The sequence below is a fragment of the Leuciscus leuciscus genome, assembly GCF_965113295.1.
Source record: "Leuciscus leuciscus genome assembly, chromosome: 1".
Classification (NCBI taxonomy): Eukaryota; Metazoa; Chordata; class Actinopteri; order Cypriniformes; family Leuciscidae; genus Leuciscus; species Leuciscus leuciscus.
In genome coordinates this window covers 46,234,794-46,247,521 of record NC_138725.1, presented here as the reverse complement: position 1 = coordinate 46,247,521, position 12,728 = coordinate 46,234,794, and the positions used below count along the sequence as shown (strand labels likewise).

The window sequence follows — 12,728 nt, the reverse complement described above, 5'->3', positions numbered from 1 at the left end:
TTACAATACCCCTTAACATCTGGACTCAACATTAAGGGGGGCCTGGATGAAGTTTGGGACAGGTTGGAACTGGATGTTATCACTTTTAATCAAAAGTGTCTTTATGAATTTATAGCTGATATGGAATTACATTGCTGTGTAGTTTTTCAGTTAATATTGCAAAAACATATGGAAAGTGCCCTCATTTTCACACAATCACTTACCTGCTTCTCCAACAAACACCTCTACTGGAGCACTTGGAGGGCTTTCGCCAATGACGTTGTAGGCAGTCATCACAATTTCATAGCGCCTGTATTTCTGCAGCTCTGATGAAAATATAAAATTAAAAACAGAAGGGTATAAGGGTACTTGAAAGGTGTATCTTGGCTTTGAGACAGCAGAAAAGAAGAATGAGAATTATTCTGAGTAGAAACAAAAGCATCTCTCAGATATCCACCAACTGTTCCATACAGTGTGGATGCGGAATAGTTTGGATGTGATCATGGAAAGCAATGGCATCAAACTCTTACAAAGGAGAACTGAGAGCACATGCATTTCTCAGGTCTCAGGCAGTGCGCAATGAGATTCACTTTTGAGAATATCTCAGGGCCAGAATGTTCCTGGTCAGAGTAGTTGGATTAGAGGAAAAAACATGTTCTCTGAACAGGAAGAGTATTTGGGATTACACACTTTGCCAAAGGGAGTTTGATTATTTCGGACTTCAAAGGCAGACTGACATAAATGAGAAAGATGGCAAAATGAAACTCACGCGTTAGCTCGAATTCGGTTAATGAAGGATTGCTGACAGTCTTCACAGTGCTTTTGGCTGTGGAGGGAGAAAGAGCAACTGATGAGGAATACATTACTGGAGATGGAAAAGCACAAATTAAAGGGATATTTCATCATGGCAGTAAATCTTTGCTTTTCAAAGTTCCTCATCACACAATTCTCCAAGAGATTGATGAAATTCCACAATGCTCATCTCACTTTTGTACGCGCTCAGATCAAACCCTGCGAGAAACCAAAGCGAGTCAGTGATTAATGATTCAACAGTCAATATACAGTTCTATATCACAAGCTGGGGTGCATTAGGGACCTAATAAGATTTCTAAAACATATACTGATCCAGCATCACTTGAGGAAAATTAAAGAAAAATCGGAATGTCCGCACCACTAGTCAATCCTTTTATACTGTTCCTTTTGAGCTCTGTTACTTAAATGAATATGTCTGTGTAGTTTAAAAAAGGGTTTCTACAAGAGGGCATATCAGACTTTCAGAAGTATCTTCTGGTCAAGCTCAGACACTCAGTAACTTTACTTACAAAATATCTAAATGGACAGAAATAAAGAGCTCAGTGAGGGATTAAAAGTAAACTAAATAAAATTTAACCCAGTTAAGTTTGATCAATTTTAATCATATTTTGATTTGATTTCTATCATTTTATCAAAAATGGTTGAACATCACATAATTAATCAAAATCATTGCTAATATTTAGTGGTTTTTCCACAAAAAATTAAGTCATTATGGATCCAGCTTTTCTTAGTTAAAAGGGGATATAATTATGATTACGATTATCAATCAAAATATTTAAACATGTTTTGTTTTTGATGAAATTTTTATTGTTTTTAAAGGACAAGTTCGGTATTTTACAGTTAAAGCCCTGTTTACAGATCGTTTCTGATGAAATAGAATGGTTAAGATAAAAATTTGGACACATGCTGCTGTCCCGAGAATTTTAGGTTTCTTTCGCTTTCCCCCCCACCCCCAGAATGGCTGCATATGGGCACTGGAACAATCCTTCCTAAAAACGCATTAAACTTTCATTTACAAAGACGTGAAACTCACCGAGTGGTCAGGGGTGTTCACTGATATGCTCACACAAAAATCGCTGCAAAAGATGCTTTCAAACAGGTGTTTTACCATTCGTTGAGAGCTTGAATAATAGACACTCCAGCCCAGTTGGTGGCGGAGTAATAGCGTACCTCACAGCACATCCAATACAAGTCAATGGAGAGTTGGACAAAAACTACGATAAAACATGTTGGAAAGCATCTATTGCAGCGATTTTTGTGTGAGCATATCAGTGAACACCCCTGACCACTCGGTGAGTTTCACGTCTTTGTAAACGAAAGTTTAATGCGTTTTTAGGAAGGATTGTTCCAGTGCCCATATGCAGCCATTCTGGGGGTGGGGGGGAAAGTGAAAGAAACCTCAAATTCTCGGGACAGCAGCATGTGTCCAAATTTTTATCTTAACCGTTCTATTTCATCAGAAACGATCTGTAAACAGGGCTTTAAGTGTAAAAATACCGAACTTGTCCTTTAACAAATTACCACTTTTTTATGTTAGAATTGCATAACAACATCCAGTGTAAATGGATTTAAAAAAAAATTAATTAATTTAAATGTCACCTTAATATTTGATACTAAAATAAAAAAAGACTATCATATGAATCTGTAAAAATGTCATTTGAAAATTTTATTCAATATATTAAGACATGAAGGGGAAATGCACAAGAGGAATGACTAAATCTTTGTATCTGTCCGACAACACACTATGAACAACAATCATAGGCATATATAAGTAACAGACTGCCTCAGAAAGTGACAAGGACCTTGTTAGTTTCTGGAGTACCTGCTAACTTTTCAATGTAAGCTGTTAAGCCTGAACAAACAGAGCATAGCTCCGGTAATTTCCTCTTGGCATTTAGGGTGATTTCAGCAGGGAGGTGCATTCAGCACTTAACAGACCTCAGATTTTAACATGTAAGATGAGTGGAGAGCAGAGGAGAGATATTGCATTCCTGCCCTGACCAGTGCAGAAAATAGGGAAAGGAATTAAATATGCCTTCGTGCTTGGCTGCTCCGGGCTTGCGCATTTAAATGCTGTCAACACTGCTGAGTCCAATTTGTCAAAGGAGATTTAGCAGCCGGATCCGGGCTGTGGAAAAAGAGCCCGATGGTGCGCATGGTGTCGAACACTTGAGCTCAAACTCATGATTCCGCACCTCACGCAGCCTGAGCGCGTAATGAGTTCACCTACGCTCAGCCATCCGGCGGAAATATATTCTCTAACTGCAGGAAGAAAAAGCGCCCTAACGCTTTGATAACGTTCAAATTTGCGCAATATGCAAGATTTGTACCTTAATATAACAGCTTGCAAAACCAGCAATGCAAGTTTGAGAGGTGGCGCCCCGACAAATCTCACGAGAATCACGAATTGCTTTACGGCACGACGTCACATACATCAACAACATATGAAGCAGCCTCTATGGAAGACACTAGCACGCATTTCAGACGTGAATCATGGCAGAGTCGACGAAGAAAACAAAGAAAGCGCGGTCGGAAGAGTGCAGAGACAGCTCTGCGTGAGTGGTATTTATGACAGTAACGTTAAATACAAGTACTCGACAGCGACTCTAGGGGAAAAACGGAAACTGCATAGTGTGCCTTAAATGTGGATTTGGAAATCTGCCATCACAGGTTGTGTCCCAGTTTCATTTCAAAACTCGACTTCCTTTCCAAGAGTGTAGCTGGGAAATACAATATATATTTTTGCACAAAAGCACATGTCAAACACTTGCCAAACTGGACAGAAAAAAAAAGCTCAGTGAGGGATTGAAAACTACTGTAGCTTACATACTGTAAACTTTAAATTACATTTAGCCAAGTTAAGTTTGACTAATATTAACCATATTTTTCATGTCATCAAACATGGAATATTGTAAAGTAAGACAAAACAAAACAACTAATATAACTAATATTTGCTTATGTTTGTGCCATTGGGTTTCCCACCAAAAATTATGTCATTTTGGATCCAGCTTTTCTTAGTTAACAGGGATATTATTTTGCTATTATTATTATTAGGGGCCAAGCACTGAAAGTGCGTAGGCACCTACTGAAATCGTTGGCGTTCTTATTCTTCTTCCGTTTCTTCTTCTTCTTCCGGATGGAAGCCTATGGCAACCCATAGAACCGCTTGCGGGTAAGTTATGAATTATAAAGTTATAAATTTGGCACACTGATAGAGGACAGTCTGAGCAGTCAACATAGCAAATTTGGAGTCTCTAACTCAATCCCTCTAGCGCCACAAACTTTCCAAAGTTTCACTCTTGTTTATGCTAATAACTTTTGAACCATAAGGGCTAGAAACAAAATTCCCACTTTTCCCACTGATTCCTTGTCTCAAGACGATTCGATTGTATCATTTTCCATCATTAAAATCCTTCCGCCATTTTGATATTTTTTTTAAAATCTACTTTTTGACGGTTGCTCCGATTTTCACAAAAATTTAACCAGATCATCTTCAGACCATGCCGACAAAAAGTTATAGAATTCAAGTTGATTCGTCAAACCTTTCAAATACCGCGCAAACTAATTTTATGTAGCGCTTGCAAAAACAGATGTAAGGGCTCGATGGTGTTTTAGGCCCCCAATGGCTCCTTAGAGGCAGCTAACCCTACCCTCAACCTTAAACCTACCCATCCCCTCGCTGCCTGGAAGGCGCCGTTGGGGGCTTAAAACACCAAGTGCCGATGTAAGGCTGTATCTCCGCAACACTTTATTGTATTCAGACCAAACTTGGTCAAATGACTTGAGGCTACATACTGCGTTTCGGCACAGCACCACCTACTGGTCCGGAGATACGAAAAAATAGCTATTTTTGGTTATAACTTCTGAACGTTTTGTCCAAAAATCCTAAAAGTGGTATTGTTAGATTCAGGGCGTCATGCCGAGTCGACTGATATCCAATTTTTCCATATCGGCTATTTTGAATTGTTTACTAAAATGTTGTATTTTATGAATGCATGAACGTATCGTTACAAAACTTGGTATGGGTCATTGGCACGATGCTCTGAAAGAGTCTGAGAAGTTTCTGACCAGCGCCACCTAGTGGTGAAAAAGATTATTTACAGGCTTATAACTTTGGATTTGGTTGACTTATTTTTCCTTACATTCCTGAATCCTTGCCGAGTCTAACGATACCAAACATTCTAGGTTTTGCCTTATGGTTAGTGCAATTTTGTAAATTAGCGCTTAAAAAACTTTTGCCAATATCTTCTAAACTGTTAGACTGATCGAGACGAAACCACCGTAGGAAGTTTGAAAACATGGAAAAAAAATCAAAAGTCGTCCATGGGTCATTTTTTATGCTCTCATACATATAAATGTCTATAACTCCAAAACAAAATTAAATATTTTCACCAAATTTGACACACACATGTATCATTCTGAGAACACAAAAAAAGCGGTGGAACTGTGCCACTGTGGCGCTATAATAGAACAAAACAAGGACATTGACATTAATTACAATATATTATCATGATATTAAATGCAACACTTCACAATTTCATTGGTGTACATTACAAAACTTGGTATGTGTCTTGATAATCCATTAAATCATATTTTTAGTTACTGTATATGATTTTTCTGCCATTTTGCCTAAAATCATCTTTAAATGTCTTTATTGCTCATTGTTGCAGTTGGTCTGACACTCCCAGCCATGCCTTTGTGCTTGGCACCGATAATTGCTGCTTGCAGCAATATTTATGATAATAATTGATAATCAATAAAAATAATATTCAAACAAGCTTTGCATTTGATGAAGATCCATCTGGAATATTTCTTAATAAATTGCCACTTTTTCCATGTTAGAATTGAATAGCAATCTCAAAATCCACTGTAAATTGATTTAAAATTATTGTCCTAACTGCAAGGAGGACGCTCACCCTAATGCTTTGATAAAGTTCATATTCATTGTATAAATGTGGATTTGCCATCACTGATTGTGTCCCAGTTTCAATTTAAAACTCACCTTTCTTTCTGAGAGAGTAGCTGGGAGAAATACAATATCTTTGCACAAAAGTAAACACGTCAAAATAAGTGAGTTTAAAACATTGAGGAATTCCTTGAGAAACAAATAATTTTTTTTCAATAACTGCATGGGTTAAAGTGTTCAAAGAAGCACTCGAGCTATAAATCACGCCTGCGTGCAGACGTTTCTGGTTCAAGAGGAGAGCCTCCTCCCGCTAGTTACCTGTCAGTTCGGTGCGCAGTAAGGAGCTGTTGACGGCCCTCTTTGACTCCTCCGGAGCGCTGTCATACTGCAGCTCACGGTAGTAGAGCCGATAGCCCACCAGAACCCCATTCAAACTCTCCTCCTTGGGCTTCTGCAAAGGCATAGATTAAATTAAAGGTCACATTCCACTAGCTGTTCTCACGGTCCTTATTAAAGGACACCCTGATAAAAAAGCCTTCCTGGCTGTAACTGACAGACAGCACTGACTGATCTCTCATCGCACATCCGTGTGCGACGCTTGCCGCGAAACGAATAAGATAAATAAAAGATGAGGATTTAATTTCTGAGCCATTCAGTCAGTGGGTAATTAACAAAGCTCCGAGCTAAGTGTAATCAACTCAGCCCACGGTTCTGCTGATAAAACAGACAGTAGTGAGAAGATCCGGGACTCATAGGTCAGTGAAGAAAGGTTTCAGCTACTAATTAATATCCCTTCAGATTGCAGGATCGCTGTCACGCATGGGTATTAATTATCCTGGGCTTGCCAAAGCCCTCTGCGAGCTCTGTAAATGTGCGGGTATCAATACCGCATGTCATTAATTTATTCAAACCTGCACGAGGAATACTAAGCGATGCACGACAGGCTGCTCAGAGTGAAGCGAGGCTACCTATTGACAAAAGTCAGATCATTAAAACAGAACAGGGCTGTAATTTCACTGGCGATAGCTTGCAACATGCTGGTATTCTTCTCATGCTGGAGCCGGTTTGTTATCTGGCCATCAGATAAACTTAATGGGGGTCAGGAGTTCACTTGACCGGGGTGGGCTGGCATTAGCGTACCTGCCACTGCACCAGCACAGATGTCGTCGTGGAGGGTTTCACGGCTTGAATCAAGGGCGCTTCATCAGGAACTGCATGAAAAAAGTAAAATATAAGAAGAGGAGATCCGGGTAGATGCGTTCTTAGATAAGAGAATCTCCTTCCATAATCTGTTTAGCTATTTCTTCTCTGGAACATAATAGGAGGATTTTTGAAGAATGTTCTTTTCACTGTAATGGAAGTAAATGAGGACTGGTGGTGTCAAGCTAAAAAAGCACCATAAAAGTGGTTCATCATTTCACTTGTGTGCTTTAGTCCTCAGATGTCGTATGATGGCTTTCTGTGAGAAACTGGAAAAAACGGTATTCACCAATATCTTCTCTTTCAAAAAGTTTTGAGTAATATGGATGAGGGGTTTTCAATCTTTCTGATGCCCTGGACCCCTGAATATGATGGTTCCCTTGCGAGGGACCCCATTAAAGGCATCCATATGGAGAACATGCTTAGCTTTTTCTACTTTTAGATGTATAAACCTGAAGAGAAACACGTTGACCATTGAATAAAATGATTCTCATGACTTCTGATGAGTCTTTAGAAAGAAAAAACATTAATACTGTAAAATTCGCTAGATAAATTATAATTTATAAAAATAAATCTAGCGAATTTTACAGTATCCTTGTGGAAATTTTGGACAAACTTTTATGGTGCTTTTGTGTCCTTTTTGAAGCCTAAACACTCCAGTTCCCATTCATTATAAGTGCATGAAAATGCACATAAAAAAAAAATAAAATCTCCCTTTGTGTTCCACTGAAGAAAGAAAGTCACACAAGTTTAGAATAACATGAGGGTGAGTAAATAATGACAGAATTAAATCAGTTCCAAGACTTCTGCTTCCAAGTAAATGGCGCAGATTGTAAGACTATAGCTCTTCTATGACTTTTATTTGAATCAATAGCGCATCAACCAAAGCCAGTGGATACAACACGCTCATTATTACTCACCATCTTGTAAAGTGGTAATTGCATCCGTCTCTTGGCTGTACTTGCTGTCTCCGACGTCATTAGTCGCCATCATTCTCAGCTTGTATGAAGTGTAGGGTTTCAGCCTGAGGGATTGCACAGCTCGTGAGCTCTCTCATATTGGACAAAGACCTTTCCCATCACAAATGATGTGGCTCAGCAGTGCATGTATGAGCTAGTATCTATAAATGTCAGGGACACAATCCATTGAAGCCCAAGGGCACACGCTGGCAATTACAGAGTTTTATCTTAAAGCACTTGAGGCAGAGAGGTGAGGACGGAAATAAGACACAAAACACTTCTTATTGGAGAGCTCATATAAAGACATGAGTGCTGCTTATGGGCCAATTCATGAACTCAGAAATATGATATGAAGAACTGGGATGCAGGTAAAATATGTCAGTGAATGCAGCCTAGTAGGGCTGCACACTTGTATGAATAATTGATATGATTATAATAACATATAAATAATCACAATTCAATATCAAAAGTAATAATCAAAAATGACTGCTTTGGTCATTTGCACAGCCCTACTGCCTAGCCTTCTTCAATCACTGTGTGTTGAAAATCATCTGGAATTGACAGTAAAGGGAATATGTGGAAAAATCTTTGCTTACATTTCTAATTTGTTCATTTCCCATTTACCCAAAACACACTGCACAAGCCAACTCGTTAACAATCTAAACATATCGTTTAGGTCTCATAACCGATCTCTGAAGATTGAGATGAGTTGCACGGCGCTTTCCAAGCGAGGGGGTTTTCCGCTATTCGTATTACTTGGTTAAAGGGAATATTTTTCCCATGATGCCCCACTCCTAAAAGCCTCCAGCTGGTAAAGACACAAATCAGTCCTGAATAATCCATTTAGCAACAATCTGGCTGTTAAAAAAAGCACTCAAAAGCTGATGGCTGAGAGAGTTTTCAACTGAGAAAGGGGACTCATCATAATCAAGATGAGATGGCCCTCTGAATGCATATAAAATACTATTCGACTGGCCATATAATCATGGCTGCGGATCCAACATAACTCATATGCAAAAAGCTGGAGTGCCCGTAGCCCAAGGTACTGATTGTTTCTCACTCTCTCAAATTGGACTGAGTATCATAAATTGCTGCACTGGAAAAAGGCTCCTACGCATTTAATATCACTCCCTGCAGGGGAACACATGTGGCTGTGAAGCAGTGGAAATCGACAGGAATCAACTCTGTGAGGGTCATCTGAGGGCATTCTTTAGGTGCTGTTTGCGGGATTGTGGGGTTGAGAAATAAGCTCACCTGTCCACCTCCCAGGAGGTATAATTGTGGCTTATAGCGGAGGAATGTGTGAGCCAGTCGCCGTTGGGCAGTTCCTGTGTCTGTAGGGTAAAGTAACGGACGGGAGACGAGCCGTCCCCTCCAGGCACCCAGTTGAGCTGCAGTTTGCGGGACTGCACGTGGTCCTGTGGCACTCGCAGCTGCCGTGGAGGCTGCGGTCGCTCTGATGGAGGAGAGATAGATGTGAAGTGGGAGTTCAGGGGTCAGGCTGGTATTGCTGACTGTTCTTAATCACGCGACAGGACTCTTCTGCTCATGTGTGCATCAGTCAGTGGGTCTTGCCCTGGCCTCTCCACCCCTCCCCACCTGTGTGACACGCAACTGCATAGCCTCATCGATTTTAATGGGAGAATTCAATACAGTGAGGCATAATTTGTTTATTTAAAGGTGCACCGTATCGACCGCCATTAAAGATGCAGATCATGCGCAACCAAAGCTATCGAAAGCCATGATTGCAATAGCCTTGTCCGTGCAGCTTTTAAAATGACCAATTGAGCAGTTTCACGAGGTCAAAGGATGATATGCAATCGCTCTCCATTTCTAACCCAAACTATCTGTCTTTCTTGAAATTGAACAGTTTATTAACATTGTAGCATTTGGGATGCATATCATAGCTCATAAGTGTCTAAAGACTGATATGGATCATGCATGCACTTCTGAGAATTTAAACAATAATGCTTAAAATCATAAGGAAACTGCATTCAAAATCAATTTTACTTCTGTAATGTGACATGATTTCTGAAAGAAATAAGATATTCAATACAATAAAATGATCCACCGGGAATTGTTGGGATCGTGAAAATAAGCCGTTTCAGAATGCAGTCAGACTTGATTGTGAGGTTTCAGTCTACTACTTTCCTCCTGAAACACCACCAGCAGCCATTTCTCAAGTCAATTTCATCATTCAGAGCAATTCAGTTTAGTAATGCTTCTGTTTCCATTTTATTGTTATTTGCTAAAATTGCAAAACAAACTTATATTATGTTAACATTAACCACTTAATTACGGTGTTAACTATTGCACAAATTGTAGAATAAATTTCGAACATTATTTTCGGATCTAGGTGATGTGTTGAAAAGAAAAGCCGTTTCAAAGGAGGAAAATATTACATATTTTAATACAATACTAAAATACAAATTATTTTGATTAAGAAAGTAAATAGCATCCCCTTTTGTCTAACAGGATTTTTACATGATTTTTTTAGAATCAGGACGTTTTTGGACTATTCTTATTTACCAATCTCTATCATTTTAGGGGTGGGGTTAGGATATGGGCTATGATTGGATATTTTGATGTACAGCCGAAGATTGAGTTATATTTTGATTAAAAACCCAAAAGAAACATGCATAGATTAATCATTTGCAATAAGATCAATAACATTTAGTAAATAGATAGGGTGAGTTTATATTTCATGCCAACTTCATGGATATACGGGTGTTGTGTATTTATAAGTTTGCGTCACCTCTAATCTCAGTAGTTATGACCACAGCCTGTGCAGGTGTTCCCCAGCCCTGCTCCGTCTTGGCGGAGATCCGAAAGATGTAGGCCGCCTCTTGGGTCAGGCTGGATGCGGTGAACTGACGGGTATCAGGACCAACCTCTACTGTGATGAACTGGTTGGGATCCCCAGAATCCAGACGGTAAGCTACCTGGTATCCTATAAAACAGGCATTAGATCATCTGAGGTGAGTCTTGATCCTCCGTCCTTCTCATGTCTACAGTGAGACAGCTTAATCCTTTACCAACATCAAAAGTATAAATAACATTTCTGCAAACTTTGAGAGTAGTTTTCAGTTTTGAGAAATCAAAGTACAAAAGGGCAGGAGGAGGAAAATATCTCCTCAAAAAGCCATTTGTTGTAGGAAAATCATCTTTAGAAAAACAACAGCAGGTTTATAAGACGAATGGCTTTCAAAAAGGCTTCAGTGCACTGGAAAATTTGGTCTATCAGCATCTATTTTAAATTCAGCTCTGGTTAACGTCTGCAGTCATTGCTTCCCTTTACTGCAAAAAGACTTTATTTAAATCTGTCTTTCATTGGCGAGGTCTTCTGCCTTGCCTTCATTCCCTGTATCAAATGTATTCCAAATGTCAAATTCAATACACAGAGAAAAGAACCACAAAGAAAATGGTGATGCACAACAAACCTGCATGAAATTAAATTAGTTTGTTTTACACTGTACCATCGGTATGGCTCAGGCACTTCTTTATCAACTCCAAACAAGAATTATGTTCTTTTAACTAATTTTATAATGGATATTATTCAGAATTACCACTAATTGATATGCACATTATAATGCACATTATTACAGTTATTAATTTCAAAACTAAAAACAACCAAATCTGTGGGTGAAGAACAGATTCACCGATAGCTTCTGCTCCAACTGAAGCAGTTCAAAAAGAACAAAATCTGTTCTTTTATAATTGTATTTTTTTTTATATTGGTTGAAGCATTTGATGGGACAAAAATAGAAGGTCAGTATCTTTCTTTTTTAATTTACATTTTACATTTATTCATTTAGCAGACGCTTTTATCCAAAGCGACTTACAAATGAGAACAATAGAAGCAGTTAAACTAACAATATGCAAGTGCTATGACCCTTCCCAGATTAATCTAACACAGAGTATTTTTTATATTTTATTTTTTATAAATAGATATAGAATGGAAGAGAAAGTGTTAGTATTAATGGATCAAGTGCAGGCGAAAAAGATGCGTCTTCAGCCGTTTCTTGAAAATGGTCACGGACTCAGCAGCTCTGGTTGAGTTAGGCAGATCATTCCACCAGCAGGGAACAGTCCAGGTAAAGGTCCGAGAGAGAGATTTTGTGCCTCTTTGAGATGGCACCACAAGACGACGTTCGCAATTAATCTTAATTACTCTTTTTACACACCTAATATTTTTGTTTACATTTTTTCTTTGTTTTAAAGGTTTAACAAAGCAAAATCCCCCTGGAGCCTACTCAGTTGCCCCTGGATGGAAATCATTGAATAATAAACATGATTCAAATACTAAAAGTTGTAGCTAGAAACAAAAATAAATAAACAGTGCCACGTATATTATATTTCATACCAAAATATAGAATATCTATATTAATATATAAGTGTAATGTGAATCATTGTTCAACATTACTCAAATGCAAAAAAATATAAATAAATGAATAACTATATAATGTATATTGTCATAAAATATCAAATATTTTAGGTATGTTGTAGTTCCCAATTTAGAGACTGAACAAGCATGGTGTGTTGTGTTGTGGTGTATAAGGCATAGCAAGCTAGGTCTGCCGAGTGTCCATCTGCATCATGTCTGTGGGAATGACACGTGTTGCAAACCAAGCAAAACAAATGATAACATTAGCGGGAAACATGTTGAAATGCAATGTGTGGGCAGAGCTTGGCCGTGGGAGAGACGGAACATTATTCAACCATCTATTTATCTTTCGGGATGCTTGCACTGCATGTCGGCCCCCTTGGCTGTGCAAAACTAAATTAGGCCATCCCACATTGTGAGACTGCAGCACTTGAGGGCTGCCATTTCATCCTAATGTCCACTTCAGCCATGAGGGGCAGTGGAAATC

The 12,728-nt window shown here is 38.9% G+C and overlaps 1 protein-coding gene across 5 annotated transcripts in view; it reads right to left on the bottom strand.

Annotated features, from left to right (window-relative positions):
• Positions 1-12,728, bottom strand: part of sdk1a (sidekick cell adhesion molecule 1a) — a 370,173-nt gene that overhangs the window by 19,576 nt on the left and 337,869 nt on the right. For all 5 annotated transcript variants that reach the window (XM_082188880.1, XM_082188881.1, XM_082188882.1 and 2 more), the window contains exons 29-35: positions 10,613-10,807; positions 9,112-9,313; positions 7,819-7,922; positions 6,839-6,909; positions 6,017-6,149; positions 749-805; positions 204-305 (exon numbers count right to left, since the gene is read on the bottom strand). In XM_082188880.1, coding sequence (XP_082045006.1) covers positions 204-305; positions 749-805; positions 6,017-6,149; positions 6,839-6,909; positions 7,819-7,922; positions 9,112-9,313; positions 10,613-10,807 — 864 coding nt within the window. The remainder of the gene's footprint in view (positions 1-203; positions 306-748; positions 806-6,016; positions 6,150-6,838; positions 6,910-7,818; positions 7,923-9,111; positions 9,314-10,612; positions 10,808-12,728) is intronic.